Genomic DNA, 23,030 nt, shown 5'->3' with positions numbered 1-23,030 from the left:
TAAATCTTAAGTGTACAGCTTGATGAATTTTTACATATAATATACACCCATGTAAGTACCACTCACATCAAGACACAGATTATTTAGAGCACCTCAGAAGGCTCCCTCAAACATGAAAGGGACCGCTTTTAGTTGTTTAAAGATAAGTCTGAATCCTTCATTTTACTGATGAAAACAGGAGTTCTAAGGAAGGAACATGATTTGCCCAACACCACAGAGCAGTCTATAAAGGTGGGTATAGTACTGAGCTGTCCCATATGGACGCCACTAGCTACATGTGGCTACTGAACACCCTAAATATGGCTAGTTCAAACTGAGATGTGGTATAAGTTTAAGATGTCAAAGATCTAGTTCAGGAAAAAAGAATATAAATATCTCAAATTTTTTATATTGCTTACATGTTGAAATATTATCAGGTATATTGACTTAAAGAAAACCTATTATTAAAATTAGTTCCATTTTTTTCTTTTCACTTTTTTAAATGGAGCTACGAGCAACTTTTAAATGTGTGACTTGCATTGTATTTCTGTTGGAGAGCACCCGTCCAGAATACAGATGACACAAAGTATTATGATTCCAGCTGTATAATTATCAGATTGTTTCCCCCATTAGAATGTAAGTTCCATTGAAGGCAGACATCAAGTCTGGGTTTTTGGGGTTTTTTTTAAACCATTGTATATCTAGGGCTTAAGTATAGTATGCACTCAATACATATTTTCTGAATAAATAAATGAATACAACATCTCAGGGCCAAGTTTAGGGCTCTTTCCCCTATACCACACTGCCTCTAATCAGTCCAGAATGCTCTCTGCTTAAGACCTTACATAAGAATATAAGAATATAAACAGGGTCACCAACTTTCCAAGATAGCTCCTAATCTCATTCTTATGACCATACGCATTTCTATTATCTCTTGTTAATTAGTTATTGAGCAGCTACAATAGGACTACTCACCTAAAAGACAACTCCTATTATAATTATGGAGTATTCAGTCTAAACCGACAATTCTATCTCCATATACAATTAATCCTGCCCATTTAAATCTACAAGCAATAGTAAGGTCTAATGGAATGACTCCAGCCTGGCCTGCCTCAACATCTCTGTTAATGACTAAGATGGAGAAAAGAAAACATATTTATCAAATTTGTAGATTGCAAGAAGCTGGGCAGGAAGACAAATATGTTGGATGACCCAACCATGAACCAAAAATACTTCAACAGACTGTTTCAATGGGCTAAATCTAACAGGGATAAATCTAAGGTCCTGCACTTGGGTCTAAAAGAACAGCTGTAGAGGTACAGGATTGGTGAGTCATGCCCACCGATGTGTGAAAAACCCTTCCAGGCTTACATTGACAGTATACACTGAAGGGGAGTCAAGATGATGATATGGTTGCCCCCCAAATTAATGTGATTTTAGAAACAGTAATGCAAATATAACATCTTCATGTACAAAGTGAGATTTTTGTTCTATTCAGCACACGTCAGACTCTACTTGGAATACTGTCGACAGTTTTGAACATTATATTTTAAGAGACAAGAGGAACAGTTGTAAGATCAGAAGATATTTAACCTGGAGAAAAACAGGACAATTGCCTTAAATATTACAGAAAGGTGATTAGACTGTTTATCCAAAAGGTAGAATCAGAACTAATGGGTGGGTCATAGAGGGAGAAAAACTACTCAACATTGAATGCTGAAAGTAAAAACTTTCTAATAGGGGAGTTTCTGAAGATTTGAATAATGTAATGGATGACCTCAAAAAGTAGAGAATTTGCAGCTCGGCTATCTATCTGACGGAAGGCTGACTACACGATCTCTAAAGTCCCTTCCAACCTCGGGATTTGCTGATGCTGTGATTCTAAATTTGTAACCTCTGAACCCAGTTAGTGCCTAAGAAATAACACTTTGTGACAATAAAAACAGGTCATGGAAAAAGACTTGGCCACTTTATATGATATAGAGCATATTCCAAGGCAGAAACAAACTGGGGAAAGTTCAACAGTCCTTTTTCATAACATTTTTCTTAAAGTTAACCAAAGTTAGCCTCTCCACCTGAAAAGACGCTGTGTGTTTTGATGCTTAAGTGTCGTCAGAGGCCAATTCATCAACAGCAATAGTGAGGTAATGGAATTCTTCATTTATATGAAAATTCTGTAGTTTGTTAATACACCTGCCCTCTGAGGTTTAAAAGGCACAGATTTTCTCAGACCATAAACTTACTAACTATATCAACATGGAGTGAAGTGTTTTTTGTTTCAGAGCAGTTTGTTTTATAGCCCTTACAGTCAAATGGTTATCTGGGTTGAAAAGGTAAAGCGAATTGAAGATACTTTCAAGATGCTGACTGACACTTAATTCACTCAATGGACATAAATTGAGTTCTTACTGTGTGGAGATTCGAGTGGTGGTTAACAAGAGCCCAGCTTCCAAGGAGCAGTTAGTCTCCTTAGGGGAGACAAGAGCCCTAAGAGAGAATGCAGTAAGTGTTCCGAGAGGAACACAAAGTGCAATGGAGTTTGAGAGGATTGCTCTTGGCTGAGTGGGATCAGGGAAAGCTTCATGGAAAACGAAACATTGTACCTGGGGCTTGGAAAGGTGAGTTGCAGTTGGACAGGTAAAAGATAAAGAGAATTTCCAGCAGATGGAACATTATGAGCAAAGACAGGGCCATGGAAAGCTCAGCACACGGACAGGGACAATACCTAGATTTTGTGGAAGGGAAGTATAGGAAACAGAAAAATATGCCAGAAAGGTCATGAAGGGCTTTTAAATGTCATGCTGAGAAGTCTGGACTTCACTCAGTAGACAAAGGAGAGCCACTGAATGTTTTTCAGGAAGAAGGGGTGTAATAAGATTAGGGGTGTAATAAGACCTTGGCTTTAAGAACAGATAAGTCTCTCAGAAGTTAACCCTTTCTTTCTTCCCAGCTGGAAACCCTTTCTTTCCAAGGCTGAAAAATGACAAATTTGGTGAATATTTACTTCAGTAGATCTATGGTATTCACAATTGTCTGATCCAGAAATTTACATTAGGTGTGCATCTACCTTTTGAGAGAAATGCAACAGCAAAGTGTGCTGCAACCTGCACCTAATTTTGCTGATACTAAGAGTTTAAAAAATATAGATTCAAGCCTGATAAATGAAAGAAGGGCAAATTCTAATTATTCCTAAAACACCGTACTTAATTAGTTCAGTAGACAATTGATGACAATTTGAAAACACTATCAAATATAAAGTTCTACAGTAAATTTCATCTCACATAGTTAAAGTTATAAAATCAAAACAATCAGTCTTCTCATCAACAGGAAGTGTACTGAAGATAACCATGAGTTCTACTGGGAAAATAAGATTCTGAGCCACAGGGCTGTCCGTTCATCCACCATCACCAAACTCAGCTAACTAAAGGCTCAACTTATTTTTGTCCTGAATTTGTGAATCAAATTCTCTAGGTAGTTAAGGACAGAAAGGTCATCTTGTTGTGAAGAACTTTTGTGTTTGTCCTCTTCAAGGAAAAAGCACAGCTGAAGGCTGGGGCCCACATCTTAGAAAGTCAGCTGCCTGGAATGTCCAGATCAAGCTGAAGGTCAATTCTTAGGGTACCTAACCTTGAAGCCTACAAGTTCAATCTACTCCTTTCTTTGTTTAGTAAATATTTTGAATAGATAATACATGCACATGTTAAAAAAAAATGTTAAGTCCCCTTCCCACCCACATCTCCCAATCACCAGGTTCCTCTCCCTAAGGCAACCACAGTTAGCAGCTTCTTAGGAAACCTTCCACATGTAATCTATATATATACCAGCTTAGTGTATATGGACTCTTTTTACATAAATAGTAGCTTCCCTTTTCTCCCCATTTTCCACAATGGTAGCATTCTACACACACTTTTCTTACGTTGAAAAAACAATCTGTTACAGAAGGATGGTGGTGAAGAAATCTCAACTCCAACTCTGTGTTTCATCCACAGATACTACAGTCACCCAGTGAAACCCTTTTTAGGATAATAGAGTTGTAGTAATTTATTTAGCAGTTGTTAGGGTAACATCTGATCCAGGCTGAATTCAGCTTATCTGGAAATTTTTTCCGATTCTAATAAGACTAAGAAATAGGGAGAAAGCAAAAAAAAAACCTTTAATAGCAAAAATGGACAAGTGCTGTAATTAACAGCTAACACAACTGTGTGCCAGGCACTGTGCTAAGTGATTCAGATACATTATTTCATTTAATCCTTACAACAACTATAGGAGGCTGGTATTCTTACTGTCCCCACCTTATAGTTGAGGAAACTGAGTCTTACAGAAGTAACGTGCCCAGAGTTACAAAACTTGTTAAGTGTCAAAGCTGAGATCTGAACCCTGATAATCTGATCCCAGAGTTAGACTGTTTTTCTGCCTCTTTAATGACTAGAACGAACCTTCCAGAATCCATTTACTTAGTTTTTCATTTAATCCTCACAAGGGCAATAATTTAAGTTTCAAAACTAGCATCATATTAGAAATAAAATATCAGAAGGGAAAAGACTGGCTAACCTGAGGCAAACACACCTACAACAGCAAAAAGTTACTGCTGGCAGACTAAAAGGAAAGGACCTAAAAATGTATTTAACACAAACACAACAGCAGTTCAACATGGAGGCTACAGCTACGAGTACAACTCAAAGAAGGCAGCCTGGCAAAATACAGTTGAGAGTTATCAGAACCGGGACTTCCCTGGTGGTCCAGTGGTTAAGACTCTGTGCTCCGAATGCATGGGGCCTGGGTTCGATCCCTGGTCAGGGAACTAGATCCGGCATGCAGCAACTAAGACCCAGCACAGCCAAATAAATAAATAAAATTTTTTTTTTTTTTAAGAAAAAGAGTTATCAGGACCTCCTGAATGATCCAGAATAGGTTAAAGTATGTTGGAAGGTGAAAAGAAAATGAGTAAAACAAGTTCAAAATGGTAAACAAAAAAGATTTGATGGTCCTGGTACCCACTACAAAACAAAGCCAACACGTGTCACAGGCTCTGACCATACAGTAATATTTGAGTCATTAAGTAAACTATTCCACAATTGAGAATACTAGGTTTAAATAAAAGATCAGGACAGCTTTACTTCAATTTACATCATGGATGCCTTCCTCATAATAAATGCTTAAATTAAATGTTGAGGGTGGGAACAGATGTATATGTATGACTGATTCACTTTGTTATAAAGCAGAAACTAATAAAAAAAAAAATTAAAAAAAAAAACAACAAACAAATTAAATGTTGAGGGGTCAAATTACATTTTGCTACTGATTAAACTTCATAATTTCAGAGCTGTTCTGGGGGGGAAGAGGAAGGGGGAGAGGGGAGACTTCAATGCTAAAACATAATAAAAATTGCCCTTAAGAATGCAAAAGAAACTTTAAAAAGAGACAATATTCCACTCAAAGCTAAAACTGCTCTAAAAAATAAAGTCTATTTTTTAGTCTTTTTAGAAAGAGACAATCTAGTAATTTTAAAATTCTTGTATTAAATAATTAATTTAATCATTCATTTAACAAGTATCTCCTTAGTACCTACTCCAAGTATAGACTTAACCTATGCATAAACTGCTCTCTGTTTAGGAGCAATTCCAGTTGCCCCTCCCGCGTTTGATGATGTTCTTAACCCACAATTTATTATTGAGGTTTTGAGCTTCACAGTACTATCCTTGTCTCTCAGTGATTCCAGAGCCTCATAAATAATACTGATCTCTTTTACATATAAGGAAAGCAAATAACCCAGTTAGCAAAGTAAAGAAAAAACGGAGTGTTCAAACCCTAGTCTGATGGTTCTCTAATATCTAAAAGACAGGGGGAAAGGGAAGAAAGACTCATTCACTAGGAGTCTCAAAATATAAAGGGCTAACTAAGATTTAAATTTTGCCTGATGGCAAATAGTAATAATGATTATTACCATCTATTAAGTCCTCTAATATGAGACTTGTCACTGTAAGATGCATTTTCATTCACCATCTCTTTCAATGTACATCACCATCTAAGTATAACTGTCCCCATTTCACAGGAAAGAAAACGGACACTCTGAGGAGGTTAAGTACCTAAAGGTTGCTCAGTGAAGGAGAGGGGAGCTGGAGTGAAACCTGGGCTCCCCCTCTCTCCCTCGAGCCACAGTGCCTCCCAGGGCAGTGTCAGTATTGACTGCTCCCCCATCCTCTGACAGCACAGCTCCAAGGGCCTCTTCCTGCTAGGTCAGACTCGGAGGAAGACGACGACACTGCCTGCAGAGTTCAAAGGAAGGAGAGTTTCCTAGCCACGCTTTCCTCCTCTCTGCCTAAATCTGGGAGGGAAGAATTCTTGTTATTCCTGACTCTGACCTCCTGCCATGTCCTGGCAGCTCTCAGCATCCTGTCTCACTTGCTCTGCTTGGGCCTTCTGACAATGCCAGTTGTGTTTTGGCCTTGTTTCTCCCTCATGGTAGTTTATAAGCCACTCAGAGAGGATCTGATTTTGAATTCAGTGAAGACTAGTGGGCACTTGGGCAGGTCTGTCACTCTGGCTGCTATGAAGGAATCCCAAAGGGACTTTCACGTAGCTTGTTTCCCTTACTCCGCCACCGGCTGGGGCCAAGAAAGCAGAGCTGACATGGCCACACTCAAGTCTCAGCAGTGTGCTAATGAATGAGTTTATTTATTTGTGAGCTGGCACACTGACCCTTTCCTGGGGCTGTGTGCATGGCTATCTCCACCTGGTTTCCTAAACTCCCTCCCCACCAAGCCTACCCTTTATGTGGGGAGCATGGGGGCCACAGGACAGTCTGTGGGCAAACAGACAAGTGGGGCAAGGCACTTCCTTAAGCCATCTCACCTGACAGAGAGCCTCCTCCAAGAGCTACACCTGGCCTGTGGCCTGCCTGTCAGATCCAATATAACGAACAAGCTCCTGGGGAGCAGGTACCAGTGCTCTTAGGTTGTGCAATGTTGGTAAAATGATGCTGCACAGCCCTTTGGTTCAGGAAAAAAAGCTACGTGTGTGTGTGTGTTTAAACAGAGCGACTCTGGCTGGAGGAGGCAGAGAGAGGATGTGCACATGGCCCGGGCTCACCATATACAACAGGTCTGGAGCTGCTGGAATCCAGCATGAGCTCGAAAGCCCTACAGCTACATCAGAACTGCTGTGGTGGTGTTAAAGAGCCCTCTTGAAAAGGCCAGGAGTGTCTGCCAGGGCAGTTCTCTGGCTGGACTGAGACTGGACCCAGTCTGTTTTCCAACCCCTTCCACCTCCATACTTTACTTCTTTCTCTTCGTTCCCAGAGGCTTCTTCCCTTAGGCTTATAAAAATGTTCCAGTGTTTCCCCATCTTAAAACAAAGAACAAATAACAAAACGCTTCCCCCCTCCATCCTGTTTCTCCCTCGAGTGATCATCCTCTCATCTTTCTTTCTCACTTGGGACATCTTAAAAAGTAGTTTACAATTAATTCTTCCTCTCCTAATAACTCCTCAAGACCCCATGTCCTCTAGTTCTAGACCCCAGAGGGCCAATGCAACTGCTTTCTTTGACTATCCCCAGGCTGCCTCCCTTCCCTGTGCTCCGTAAGATCTGTATGTCTGCTTATCAAACACGGCCCTTGGCACCCTGTACTATTTTCAGGTTTACTTGTTGCCTCTCCCGGGACACAGACAGTGAGTGCTCAGAAACACAGTTTCATACAGTTGCTGGTCGGTGGTATGCAGTTCAAATTCAGGGCCACAGACTCCCATCCCACAACCACTGAAAGGGGACACACACGCAGGAAGCAAAGTGTTGCAGAAGGAGCAGTTCGCAGAGTCAGTTTTGGATTTGAGTCTCGGATCCTCCATTACTGATAGAGAGGCCTGTGAAAAATCCTTTAAAATTGCCAAGATCATCTCCCCATTTGTAAAATGAGGGAGCTGGACTAGATCTGCGGTTTTTAAACTGTGCTCTGAGTTTCCAGGGAGCTACGTAAGGGTCCCTTACCAGTGGGCGTGTTGGGAAGACCTGAAGTGAGCAGGTCATTCCCACTTCCTCAACCCAACTGGCAATCCTTTTATCTATTCATACACTGTGGCTGAGCATAAAAGCTCATCTGTAAAAAGGGCTCTACTGGTAAAAAGATGGAAAACCATGAGGTCCCACTGCCTGCAATGCTTTTTCATCCACTCTTTGACTTGCTAACTTCTACTCATTATTCAGGGGTCAGTTTAAATGTCATCTCTTCAGTGAAACCCTCCCTGAGTGAGCCACACCCCCTCAACTAAGTTATATATCCCTCTTCCCCCACAGAGCCCTGTCACTTACTCTCACAGCACCCATCCCAGTTGTATTTTATTAATGATTTCTTTCAGGTTTCTCTCCAATACCCTCAGCCTTATGAGGGCAGGGAACAAATCTGCTGCATACCGTAGGTTCAATTAGAAAACAAATGCTGTAATTTTATGGATTTATGTTTAAGAATAAGCAGGTACTTAACTAAGTAATAAATAGTATTACTAATATTAAATATTATTCATATTAATAAATAATTATTTAATTAGATACTTCAGTAGTTTTAGTTACCAATGAGGAAAGCAACTTAAAGCAACTCGAAGTTAGCCAGACCCATACTGGAATTTCCTCTCTACCACGCGCTAACTAGCTCTGTGGCCAAGCTCTCTGACGGCTCTCAGTCTTTGATCTCTCATGTAAACAGGAATAAAGCAGTTATAAGAATGTGTGAGATAATATAAGTAAATAATTTTTAAAATAGTACTGTAAGGGACCCAGTAGTTATTATATTTATGATATACCTGACTTTAAAATAATTTTTAAAAATACAAACTGCATTTTCCTCTCCACTCTACCTCCATCATAGGCATATTCTAATTTTATTTGTTCCATTCCATTTTCTAAAATTAATTTCTGCATCTATAACGTACTAGTGTTCCATGACAAATTTTAAAATGGGGGTCTCTGCAAATCTATTAATACTTAGAACACCAACATAAATTCTACCTACATACATCTCACCCCCCAGGGAAACTTAAGTAGGCGCAGAGCTTTTGCCACTAACAGGCAGTGGCCCCGAACCCTCCAACTGCCATAGGAGCCAAGTCAGACCTGAGGCCATAAATTATTTAATCAACATTTACTGAGCCGAAGAAATACCTCATTTTCATATCTCTCCAAAAGGAAAATAAATATAATTCTTGGCCTCAATAAATTCACCATCCACAAGGAAGATTGATACATACACAATAAAATATAAAAATGTTATGTGATGAGTGCTATAAGAGAGGTATCCAAAATATTAAAGGAGCTCGGAAGAGGAACTAACTCTGCCTTCAGAGGGAAGGGAAGGCTTCAAAGCAGATATCTGAGTTGGATATTGAACAAAAAATAGGAGTTTGTCAGGTGGAGAGGAAGGAGAAGGACTTTCTAGGCAGAAGAAAGCTTTGTGCAGAGGACCTGAAATTGCTATTACATAGTTTAATTTTTTCTTGCAGGGGAGGGAGTGATGGTGGTAGTGGTACCTAGAACGGCACCAGACGAGAGTGGTAAAGGTGGCATATTTGGTGGGATATGAATGCCATGCTAGGAAACATACTTTATCCTGAGAACAAAGGAGAATATTAAGGAGAGTGTGTGTGTGTGTGTGTGTGTGTGTGTGTGTGTGTACTAATCCAATTTGTATTGAGAAGACCAATGGCACAGGAAGAGGGAAGCTGGAAGCCCAACACCAGTTTTCAGGTACCGTTACTTGTAACCCAGTGAAATCAATTTAGTGGGTGACATCTTGAATTTCTGTTTTAAATGAATTCAAATGGAGTAGAAAATATCAGAGATCATCTGACCTTGTAAGGATACGTTTTATAAAACTTTTGTGTCAGATACATGTGTGTGTTCTGGATTGCAAGGTAAAATGCACTTGTTACTATGGGTCATGGTCAAAAAAGTTTCAGATGGTGAAACTGGTGCCTGACCAGATGAAGGGAGTGAGGGAAAAGTCAAGGAGGCTTCCCAGGTTTCTGGTGTAGGCATCTGAATGGATCACAATGCCACTGTCCCAGACAGGGAACAAAGGAGGAGGCTGGCTTTTATCAAGTCCACATGGGAATGCTGGAAACCCCACACAGCAACCTCTCAGCATTTTTTCAGTAGCCATGGTGAATACTAATCTTGTTCAGCAAAGACAAAGGACACATAGTCACCGAAGCTGCAAGCTCACAAGAATACACAACTGATAAGGGCCTTCTAGGAACGGGAGGGGTCCCAGTCCTAAATCCCAATACACATAAAAACTTGGGAACCAGAGAAAGCAGACAGGATAAGGGAAACATCAACACCTCTTCTAGAGAACTAACAGGATATGAGAAATCCTGTCTCTATTCTGAGAGCCAACAAGGAGTCATCGCCCTTGGGAACCTAAGCAAGCTTTCTGTAAAGTCCACTGCCAGGGTATTCTAGTTTTGTGGGGGTTTTTTTTGTTTCACGGGGTGGGGGGATTCTATTTTTATGACTGCTTTCTAAGCTTCCCCACCTCTCCCTCACACTACCACCCACAGGAGGTATTTCAACCCTGCGCATCCCTAGCAAGTCCACTGAGCCCTGTAATACTGGATTTGGTGATCCCTCAGTTACACTCCTGGAGCTTCGGGCTAAGAAAACAGGACTTAGAAGAGCATAGCTTTTCTGCAGACTTGGGGTGGATCCCTTATTCCCTCTAAGAATCCTATCCCCTAGAAGAGAGTTTCCCCAATTCTTCTTGGAGGATCATAGCACAATTGGACACTAAAGTAACCTTCTGGTGACCCTTTCCACTACATTCCTCCACAAACCAGCCCTGAGTGCTTCAGACAACTTGGCTGCCCTCAAATACTCCATGTTCTTGTACATGTTCTATGTTTTGCTCCTAATAATTCCCTCAACTCAAATGCCCTCCTTTTCTCTGACAGAAATTCTACTCACCCTTCATGGTACATCTCAAATGTCACCTCTACCACAGAGCAACTCTTTATCCAATACATACTCCCTCATCCACCAAATTTGGATTTAGTCACACCTCCTTGTCCTTCCATAGTATCTGCTTATGCCTTGGGCACAGCACTGCTTTCATTGTCATCCATTACAGGCAATTGTACTGTGCCTGTTTTCCACTCGACTAAGTTTCTTGAAGGTGCACACCATGTCATATCCTACTCTCCAGTGCCCCCCAGTCCTTAACACAATAAGAGTTTGCTGATTCATCCCACCCGCAGATCATGAGAACCAAGGAGGAAGGATGGAGGGGACACCAAGCATAGACAGGCCTCCCTCCCCCTACTTAACTGGTGGTGGTACTCCCTACTCCTCTGAGAAATTAAACCAACCTCAGCAAGGAAGGCTCAGCAGGCACATTTGGAAATGGTGGCTAACTGGGAAGAACTACAAGTAGTTTCAAGGTTCTCCCAGCTGCTAGTAGTCAGGTATTGACCTTAGGATGTGGTCACAAGGATTATATTTTTTATTTTGCCATCCACTCCCTCTAACACCCTGATACCTCTGGCTATTGGGCAATAAAGAGTCTTTCATTCTGACTCTGAATATTATCTTTGAGCTCCTCTGGGAACAGCCTAGCCTCCTCTCAACCCTCCCACCTTTCCAGTCAGTAATTCCACAGGGCCACCTCTGCAGTCCTCTCCTCTTGAAAAAGTAGTTTTCCTCTCAGTACATCCAGCTGCCCTCCCTGAACCTTTTCCTAACCTTCACCATTCAGACAGAAGGTGGTTGGCCTTCTTAGCTGCCTGACTAAAAGACATGACACATTTCAAGGGTTCTGATAGTTGCAGCTTCCTCTGTGATCCTACAGGCGCTACTTACTCAGATTTATTATAGAACTTAGCCAGTCCAATTTATAACTGACTATTATATATGTCTTGTCTCCCTCACTAGACTGTGAGCTTCCTGACATAGCTTACTGACTGCCCAGGACACAGTGTACACTCAACAAACTACCGGCTTAGGAAAAAACAACATGAACTGCCACCTTAGGCCCCTTAGCCAATCTCACTGACTATATGAGTTCAGAAGAAATATTTCAGAGGTGATCAAAACCAAAAAGTCTTTATATAGTAGTCAGTCCTGTGATGCAAAGCTCAGCTGAAGGCAGTCTCAAACAAGGGTCCTTTTAACAGGGCAACCATTCCCCACGTTCCTCAGATACTCACTACGGTCAAAGTAGTAAACTTAGTTCTCCAGAATTTACTTTCCCAAGATCTGGCAGTTCAATAAATAGTCCCCAGCCCCCACTTCAACGTCTCTCCTATATCCTTCTGACCTTTAATACTGTGTAACATTAGATGAAAAATTGATTTTTTTGGCTACTTAATTTGCAGCTGAAGAAAAAATATGCTGTTTAAGGTGTTAAATATTTTTACATGCAACAAACCTGGCATGAATCTAACCTGTACGCACATTTTAGAGGTACAGGCGTAAATGTCAGTGCTATAATTTGTTATAGGTTTCTGATGACCAGCAATGAAAATGACCACGGATGCTCACAATTCAAACCACTTTTACGTAAATGTGAACTTTCCTAAAACAGCAAAGGGAAAGAACTTTCCACCCAAGCTCATAGGGTCTCTTACAGATACTGATAGCATTGTTCACTGGGTTAGGTGTTCTCTGAGAAAATCCTACAAATATTAGTTTCTTTCTGGGATTATGCTTTGACCTTTAATTTAAAAATGTGCTATAAGACACCAGTTATTAAAATGAAAGGAACAGCTTTTAATGCCTGAACAACTGCGATTTCATATAATCAGCCCTGCTGAAGGCTATACCTTAACAAGTCAGCAGTGTTTTTTAAAAAAAAAAATACATTTGGTGACTTCACTTAAATTGCTCACTTACCAGACATGAAGTAGAGTTATAAGAAACCATGAATTGAATGTATCAGGCATCTGACACCCTAGAAAATAACAATAAAGTATAAACATGTGAAGGTTTAGAAGAGGAATATGGACTATATTTGAAATATCGGTAGGAATTTGTTCAACTAAAATATACGGTAGTCACAGTGCTCTCTGATTATGCTATCATAGAGAAGGCCAATGGAACCACAAGGCAAGCCCATGGGTTGATAGAGCATTGAATGCAGTCAGACAAACAGGCTTCTAGTTACAGCCCCGTTACCACCTTGCTGTGTGGACTTGAGAAAGTCACTTCTCTTCTCTGAGCCTCAGTTTTCTCACTTTGTATAATGTGGCCTGGACGATCTTTATAATTCCTTCCAACTCTGATTCAATGTTATTTTCCCCCCCTGGTCTCCAATTCTTCCGGAAAGCTAGGCAGACACCACCTTACCTACCCCACTTAACTAGAGCCTTTTTTTCACTTGAGCCCTGCTGAGAAATGTAAGCTCTTCTTGTCCATCTCCCTTTCCTGTTTTCTTTCTCTAAGGTGACCCAATGGGTATGCCAAATGATTCAACCAAAATAAATGATCAGAAGAAAGGAGCAGGACTCCAGGGAGCTACAGTTGAATAAGAAAGCAGATAATATCTAACGAAAGGTTGTTCATCACCCCCAGGAATGACAAACCTGGTAGAGCTTCTCCTTGGTTTAAGAAACCAAAAATCAGCTCAGGGCTTAGACATCCAAGCCTCTCAATTCTCAGATCTCTAAGAAATGCCTCTGGCTGGATGAGGGGCCCCCACAGAACATGCCCTCCTTATTACACGCAGGGAGAAAAGCTGGAGCAAGAGGATAAAGAAAAAAGAGAGGGCTTCCCTGGTGGTGCAGTGGTTAGGAATCCGCCTGCCAATGCAGGGGACATGGGTTTGAGCCCTGGTCCGGGAAGATCCCACATACCACGGAGCAACTAAGCCCGTGCACCACAACTACTGAGCCTGCACTTTAGAGCCCGCGAGCCACAACTACTGAGCCCAAATGCCGCAACTACTGAAGCCTGCGAGCCTAGAGCCCGTGCTCCACAACAAGAGAAGCCACCGCAATGAGAAGCCCACGCACCACAATGAAGAGTAGCCCCCGCTCGCCGCAACTAGAGATAGCCCACGTGCAGCAATGAAAACCCAACGCAGCCAAAAATAAATAAATAAAACAAATAAATTTATATAAATAAATAAATAAAAAAGAGAATCAGTGGGAAACTTGGGCCCTTAGAGTAGAATCTGTCCTTTGGAGTAATGACTCAAGAAGGAAGTAGTATCTTCTGCCTTTCAGCAAACGAAGTATACAATGTACTAAATGATAATAAATAGGGGACACTAAGATAGAAAACACAGAGAGGACCCCTGTGAGGTACACTAACAACGCCAATAATAATGAAGAGCTGTAATTCATTGTATGCTTACTATGTTTCAGAAATAATAGGTATCTTACAAGCATTAGCTCAATGACTCCTCCTAACATTCCTAAGAGGTGGGTATTGATATTATCTGCATTTGACAGGTGAGAAAACTGACTTAGAGAGATCATGACAATTGCCCAAGGTCACACAGCTATGAAATGAGACATCTGGGATCAAATTCAGATCTTCTTGATTCCATACACTGTTGGCTTAATCGCTAACTGCCTCTCTAATACTAGTATCAGAAACTAACATTCACTAAGGGTCCATACTTCCTGTCAGGTCCACCGTTAGTCATGTCAATACATTATCTCACTTAATCCTCACTTTAACCCTGAAGGAAGGCTTTATAAACCTCATTCTAGAGATAAGGAAACCGGGATCGAAAAGGCTAAGCAACTTGCAGGCAGCCACAATATTAACAAGCTAGTGGCTGGGCTGGGATTTCAGTCCAGGTCTGTCACAAACTGACACCAAAATACTCTGGTGAGCTTACTGGGAGGTGCCCAGCAGCTGTCAAGTGGACTTCCTCTTGGAGCCCAGCAGGAGGGAGGTGAAGGCTGGCCTGGCTAGCCATTCAGCTATTAAGACACATGCCATCTGAGAGTGGGCCAACCACCCTCCACCTAGAACAAGAATAGCCATGAGAAACTCTCAAGCCTGGATCTAAAGTTGGGTCTTTTTTGGATGCTAGAACAAAACATTAAAAAGAAAAGTTTTCTTGGAAGTCTGTCTTTCAATCTGGAAAATGAAATTTGGCTGCTTCTAAAGGACAATCTGTTCAGTTGCTACCTCTACATCAAAGCTTCTCAGCAGCCTCCAGGAGCCTTTCCAATTTTCTCAAAGAGGGAATCAGTTCTTCGGCTGGAAAGCACAGACAGACAGACAGGCCAGCAACTGGACTTGGGTCACAATTTTCCCTCTGGGGGTCAGCTCAGGGCTGAGGATGGGAAAAGAGCTGGCATATGATTGACTCCCTGTACCCACTGGGGTCAGAACAGAAACCCATGGGGTAAAGCCCTAAAAAACAAGACCGCTGAAAGTTTGACTGTGAGCAACTCAACAACACAGCAGACTCTTTAGCTTCATGAAATGTCTTTAAACACTTCGAAGTTAAAACCTGCTACAGAGTCTTGCCATGATCACACTCTTGCTCCAGTACACACTCAGTGCACTATTTTCTGAGGCTAGGTACTTTCCTCCTCAACATCGAGTTGGATAAAATTAAATAATTCATTACTATTATGGGGCAGCAGTATTAACATAGTTGTTTGTTTAACGCAGACACCAGGGTCAGATATCCTGATTCAAAACCTTAACTCTACCTCTTACTTGGATTATGACTCTGGGTAAAGTTACTTTACCTCTCAATGCCTCAGTTTTCTTCTCTGTAAAAATGGGAAAACAAGAGAACCTACCTTACAGGATTCTTGTGAGGATTAAACGAGATAAGGCCTGTAGGACGTTTAACAAAGTAGTTAGTATTTAATAGGTACTCAATAAATATTCACTATTGTTTTTTAGTGAACTGTTTAAACACTAGGGTTTAAATTATCTTTGAAAAAACTCACTATTTAAGACTGTATCAATAAAATGATGAACCTCAATCTTTTTTTTCTTCAAGTTTTAAAAAATATATTTATCATACACTTACACAAAATTGATATATTTGATAGCTGAGTATTAGTAGCAGAAAGAGGTAAAGGTAGAACCTCAATTTTATTAACTCAAAATTTACTCACTAAGGAGCCTCCTCTCCAAGGTATGAACTCTTTTAAGGGCTAAAAACAAAGCAGTCTGCAGACAACAGTGTGGTATTAAACACAAGCTTTATTGACTGGCTGGACGCCTCTGCCCCTAAGTGCTCTTTATAACAGAAATGATCTCCAAAAGACCAGTTAGCAAACACTGCCTGCTCACAGAGGGTACACTCATTTATGCCACAATGACATCATCAGAACATCTTGGAAACAAGAGTTGGCTGTTAAGGTATCTCACCAGTCAGAATCCCCAATATCTAGGTCTCTGGATCAAGACATCTGAACACTTTGGCTCTGAGATGACAGAGTATCTATAACTTTGGCATTTGGTGAGGGCCTGTCCAAGAGGCTGATAGGCATATTGTTTACTGAGTAAAGAACTCAATCTTCATGAACTATAACTGGTCTCACTTTTGTTGGAAGAGTGAGAATGACACTGACCAGCTACCTGGGACTCTCTATCCTTTTAAAAAGCTACTGAATTCTCAGGACTCTAAAAGTCAAGCCCTAAAATACCAAAAATCCAAGGGAGCAATAGCCACTTTAAAGATGTAATCTTAGAAAGCAATATATCTATACACATTCTCTTCTTTTACCCCAAATCTGTCTGACCTACTCTTTAGAATCCAAGATGCAAGAAAGTCAGTCTCATTATTTTATAGATATTGTTTATCTGCCTCTAAATGGTACTTTTCAGATTTGCTCCCTTTTTTATTCACTGGCCACAGTTTGGAACCACTTTGGCTTGATTCTGAAATTTAATCTAACCACAAATGACAAAGATGGACCACAATGGAGCATAATACAAAGGAACATGATATAGGTCTAAAAGGTAATTCTCAAAGTGAGTCTTAGAAAACCTGAACTAAGAGTGGTGTCACTGAAAAATGTGACATCAGATAACTACTTCAAAGGGCAAAGCTAAGACAAAGCTCACTGAGATGTACACACTCTAACATACATAAACATCAGTTCACAATACTAACAGAACATCTCACAGAGGTAGGTCTCATTTAAAAACTATAAAATAGGGCTTCCCTGGCGGCGCAGTGGTTAAGAATCCGCCTGCCAATGCAGGGGACACAGGTTCGAGCCCTGGTCCGGGAAGATCCCACATGCCACGGAGCAACTAAGCCCGTGTGCCACAACTACTGAGCCTGCGCTCCAGAGCTCGCGTGCCACAACTACTGAGCCTGCGTGCCACAAATACTGAAGCCCGCACGCCTAGAGCCTGTGCTCCACAACAAGAGAAGCCACCATAATGAGAAGCCTGCACGCCGCAACGAAGCCCCCACTCGCCGCAGCTACAGAAAGCCCGTGCACAGCAACGAAGACACAATGCAGCCAAAAATAAAAATAAATAAAATTTTTAAAAAGTAAAAGGTAAAAAAAAAAACTGTAAAATACAAAAAATTATAAAACACAAAAATATTAAAATGGATTACAATTTCTATTTTGCAGTTATTTTCATTCACAGGCAATATGTTATAGTAGAAAAATTCCTGGATTTTAAGCCAGATGACACAGGATCAAGGCTTGACTAAGCAACCTTGGGCAAATCACTTAGCCTTTTTATAAGTTTCAATTGTTTCTGAAAACAAAAGAAAAATGAAAATAAGAATACAAGCCCTTCCGGTCTCACAACGTTTTGTAATTCCTAAATGAGACAAAAGTAAAAGCATACCATGTAAGTGTGAATTATTAAAATATAATAGTTAATAATTTTAATAAACTTTTATTTTTATAAGTAGTTTATAACAGATTATAAACTGAAGCATGAATATGTTACATAAATATGTAATAAGAGTCTCATTATTCAAGAATCTTCAATAATGAGGATTAGCTAAACAAAGATAGCTAGTAAACATCCTTTCAAAATAATTATAATAAGTTTATGAGTTATTTAATATTAAATAGATGTGTAGGATGAGGTTTTAAAAAGATCTGATGAAAAATACTTGAGCACATGGATTCAAGAAACCACTTAAGAAAAATCCAGCTTCTAATATTAATAGTCTCTTCATCAGGTAGAGAAAGAATATTTCTCCTTTCAGACTAATTTCTCCTAAAGTAAGAAATTGTTAGAGATTAAAAAAGAAGGAGGAGGGCCTCCCTGGTGGCGCAGTGGTTGAGAGTCCGCCTGCCGATGCAGGGGATACGGGTTCGTGCCCCGGTCTGGGAGAATCCCATATGCCGCGGAGCGGCTGGGCCCGTGAGCCATGGCTGCTGAGCCTGTGCGTCCGGAGCCTGTGCTCCGCAACGGGAGAGGCCACAACAGTGAGAGGCCCGCGTACCGAAAAAAAAAAAAAAAAAAAAAAAAGGAGGAGGAAAGTTTTCTTTCCTGACTATGAGTAAATAAGAAATGGAAGGTGGATACTAAATTAGGATTACAACTCAGCATGGTATTTTAAGTTTCCAATGAAATATTGTACCAATCTGCTGAAATAGTAAAATCGACAAAACTTGCATTTAATTAAAAAAAAACAAAATAGTTATTAAATAATCAAAACTTCATCTCTTTCTTCATTGCTGTTAACATAATTATATATAATTATTGGCTGTCCATGAAAAACATCAAGTATATTTAGTTAAGTGTTTGTTGCTTTGAGGATAATGACTATTACCACAGATGTGCACAGATGTGCACAGAACACATTTCCTTCCAAAATCTGTGGAACTGGAAACAGCTTAAACTTTCCCAATGACTTTATAAGTATCTGCTTTAAATGACTTGTTTATAACTACATCAGTTTACATTAACAAAACAAATACTGTATTGATATAATCAACTGCTAGTGATGATGATCTAAACGAGTAAAACACTTTTGGAAAGAATTTATCAATGGGATAAAAATAAAATTATATGTGCCTTTTGACTCAACAGTCCTTCTACAGAAAGAAGAAAAATCATGAGGCATATTCCAGGGTTAACTAAAACAATTATAAACTAGAAATAAAAGAGGAATGATTGGGCAGAAGTTCATGTCAAAAATACTGAGTAAAACATCCAGAACATAAAACAGGATGTGTTTACTCTGAGTACTCTTATGTAAAAAGATGGATGTATGGACAAGAGGGAATGATGATGTCAAAGTACTGGACAAATTTTTAGGTCTTTTTTCAAACTTGTTAAAATGTCTTATTTATAGGGTTCTTTTGGCCTTTGTTTATTCTATTAAAAGAGAAAAATAAGCAGCTTTTATTATACATTTTGTTCAGGAAAAACTGTCTTACTAGTAACTTAAAAAAAAAACCGATCCTACCAAGACACAATCATAAAAATGAAAAGTAGATTCATTTCCTTTTCACAACTATCAAAAATAGTAACTTACTTTGAAAGAATTCCTCGAAGTCAGTTTTCTCCACACAGCTAGTATACATGCGCAGGGCCGCAATCTTAATCTTCTAGACAAAGAAAATAAAACCAAACTCAAGACATGACCAAGTGAATGTTCTAGTGCCATTAGATGTAGGTCACAGAATCTTACATTTTTTTCAACTAGAAGGATGGGTCCAAACCTTTCTCTAACCATTCACAGACCTCACACAATTTTACGATTTTGGCATCAAAATGTCAAAAAGGTTTTTCCAATATTTAGACAAACTCTCTCCTTTAATTCAAACCCATTTTACCACGTTTCAGCCTCTAAACCACCATTCAGAACCATCCACATTAATTCTTTATAATCTGAAACCCTTTATATTAAAAAAATTACCCATTCTCCTGACCAAAATCAAACAAACAAAACCCTCCATCCTTTGATCTTTCCTCAGAAGCCCTATTAACTATTCTTTTTTTTTTTTTTTTTAACTAGGACTATTCCCTTTTTTTACTTTTGAGTGCCCGAAGTAACACAAGGCATCCCTTTTTTTTTTTTTTTTTTTTTTTTTTTTTGCTGTGTTGGGTCTTCGTTTCTGTGCGAGGGCTTTCTCTAGTTGTGGCAAGCGGGGGCCACTCTTCATCGCGGTGCGCGGGCCTCTCACTATCGCGGCCTCTCTTGTTGCGGAGCACAGGCTCCAGACGCGCAGGCTCAGTAGTTGTGGCTCACGGGCCTAGCTGCTCCACGGCATGTGGGATCTTCCCAGACCAGGGCTCGAACCCGTGTCCCCTCCATTAGCAGGCAGATTCTCAACCACTGCACCACCAGGGAAGCCCCCTATTAACTATTCTGTAAGTCTTTTTTTTCCCTGAAGGGAGGAGGTCATTTTTTTTTATGTTTTCCCTAGTTTTATAGTTTGCTGATTAACAGAATACTATGTTTATAAATAAGAGTTTCTAGTGAATGTAAAATATAGTAAAAGGATCAACATTTTACTATTCCCCAAAGCACTAAGAATTCTCTTAGAATCTTGATCTGGGTGGTGATTTTAATTTATTCACTGAGCTGTATACTTAAGATTTGTATATTTTACTGTATGTACATTATGCCTTCACAAAAACCTAAAAATGAAAAATAAATTCTTGTAAGGGTTGAACTGTAGGTCTGAAGACCAACTCAGTGCTAAAAGAAGAAGAATTTCTAAGGGCTTTCAAAATATTTCCTTAAGGATACAATTAAATTAGTCCATCAACAAAAGGCTCGTAGAAGCTTATTTTTCCTTAAAATGACAGAGAAAATTACTCAAATATACACAGACTAAAAAATATGTATATGCTGGTCTTCCCGGGTAGCGCAGTGGTTGAGAGTCCGCCTGCCGATGCAGGGTACACGGGTTCGTGCCCTGGTCTGGGAGGATCCCGCGTGCTGCGGAGCGGCTGGGCCCGTGAGCCATGGCCGCTGAGCCTGCGCGTCCGGAGCCTGTGCTCCGCAACGGGAGAGGCCACAACAGTGAGAGGCCCGCGTACCGCAAAAAAAAAAAAAAGTATATGCAAAGAGAATTGCATAGCAACTGAAGAAAAACCAATCTAGAATTTTAGCAAAGCTGTCTTGTTATTAAGGTTCAAAGTCACCAAGGATATACTATATCCAATACTATATAATATTCATATTTCAGTTTCTGATGGGCAGAAACACCTATAATAAATTAAAGTATTATGTCTTTGATTGCAATTAAGATTTTTTCATTTGCTAATGTTAAGTTTTCAATGATTTTAGTCTAAAGTTCATATGGGGGAAAACAGAACAGAACATATAACAAATGGAAATCAGATATACTTATATGGGCAGTAAATCAGCATTGGAAGTCCACATTTAAACAAATGGTGAGACACTAAAAAAGAAAGAGCAAATTAAACCTAAAAGCAATCAGAAAGAATTATATATAAAGATAAGAGCAGAAATCAATGAAATTGAAGACAGAAAAATAACACAGAAAATCAAAAGAGGCCAAAGCTGGTTCTCTGAAAATATCAATAAAATTGACAAAAATTTAGTAGAACTGATCTAGGGGGGGAAAGAAGGAAAAACAGAGAAGATACAAATTACCTACATCAGGAATCAGAGAGGAGAGGAACATCACTACATATCCTAAAGATATTAATAGGATAATAAGGGAATATTTTGAACAACTTTAGGCCAATAAATGTGATTACTCAGATGAAATGGACAAATTCATTGAAAGATACAAACTACCAAAGCTCACTAGAATAAATAAATAACATGAATAGTCTTATCTCTATTTTAAAAATTGGATTTGTGGCTAAAAACCTTTCCCCAAAGAAAACTCCAGGCTTGATGGCATCACTAGAGAAATCTATTGAATATCTAAAGAAATGATACCAAATCTACACAAACTCTTCCAGAAAAAAAGAGGAAAGAACACTTCCCAGCTCATTCTATGAGCCAACATTACCCTGGTGTCAAAACCAGTCATCAGAAGAAAACAAAACTACAAAACCATAGCCTTCATAAGCATAGATCCAAAACTCCTTAACAAAATACTAACATCAATATTTTAAAAGGAGATCATATCATGATCAACTGGGATTTATCCCAGAAATGCCAAGTTGATTCAACATTCACAAATCAATAAGTGCAATTCACCATATCAGCAGTCTAAAAAAGAAGCATGTTTAACTTTTTAACACCTGAGGTTCTGCGAAGTATTTGACATAGAACACAGTTTGGAAAGCACTGGTTTGTACCATCACCAAACTAATGATATCCTAATGATATCGTTATCCTAATGCTTTGGCCTCGACAGGCCTATTCCTATCCTTGAAACAGAGAGTTTAGGACATCTATAAACTTTTGTTTCAGTCAACAAATAAGTTATTGAGCACCGAACTCAGTGCCTAAAACTGATTTGGACACTAGGAATACAGCAGTAAACAAAGCAGTTAAAAACTCTTTTCATGGAACTTAAGGCCTAGTTCAACTATCAATACATTTATAATTTTAAGTAAAATTCCTAATGGCCTATGTCTTGATTTTTTTTTTTTAACTCGGCAGTTTCCTTCTGATTCTCATATATAGTCTTCTGGTTCATAATTAATCACTCTGCCTAAGGAAAGGCACACTTGCCTCCAAGGCCCAAATCGTTCCATGAGAAAGAGGTTTTTCCCCACAACATGTTCATGAAGCAAGCATTCATTACAAATAATGAAGACCTCACCAGATTGGCCAGTGTATTTATACAGTGCTCATATTGCAGCAATCAGGAGCATTTTATAGTTCCTCACTTTTCCTGCAGCGAGGCCAAACCTTTATACTTGGGTGAGCCATTTTCCTGGACAAATCTCTAAAGCAAGTCCCTTAAGACCATCACACAGGGACTGGAAATAACAACTCGGGGAAGGGGCCTCTTCAAGATTCATGCACTAATATAAGTTAAAGAAGTAGGTGGACTAAATTTCCATCCAGTCAATACAAATTGTTCTGGTCCTCAGATGACTTCATTCTAACTTTGGAAGACTTCATCAGTCTACTTGACTAAAACACAAGCACCTAAGACAGGTTTAGGAAATGAGAATCAGCTCTCCCACCAACTGATGCATTTTGTACCAACCTACAAGATAA

At 39.7% G+C, this 23,030-nt stretch overlaps 1 protein-coding gene across 2 annotated transcripts in view; it reads right to left on the bottom strand.

Annotated features, from left to right (window-relative positions):
* UQCC1 (ubiquinol-cytochrome c reductase complex assembly factor 1) overlaps positions 1-23,030 on the bottom strand; it is a 91,589-nt gene that overhangs the window by 43,152 nt on the left and 25,407 nt on the right. For both annotated transcript variants that reach the window (XM_082600639.1, XM_082600640.1), the window contains 2 exons: positions 19,404-19,476; positions 12,854-12,911 (listed from right to left, as the gene is read on the bottom strand). In XM_082600639.1, coding sequence (XP_082456765.1) covers positions 12,854-12,911; positions 19,404-19,476 — 131 coding nt within the window. The remainder of the gene's footprint in view (positions 1-12,853; positions 12,912-19,403; positions 19,477-23,030) is intronic.

This window comes from Mesoplodon mirus (assembly GCF_964341445.2).
Source record: "Mesoplodon mirus genome assembly, chromosome: 15".
Taxonomy (NCBI): domain Eukaryota; kingdom Metazoa; phylum Chordata; class Mammalia; order Artiodactyla; family Ziphiidae; genus Mesoplodon; species Mesoplodon mirus.
Note: the sequence above shows the minus strand (reverse complement) of the source record. Positions and strands in the feature narration are given on the sequence as shown.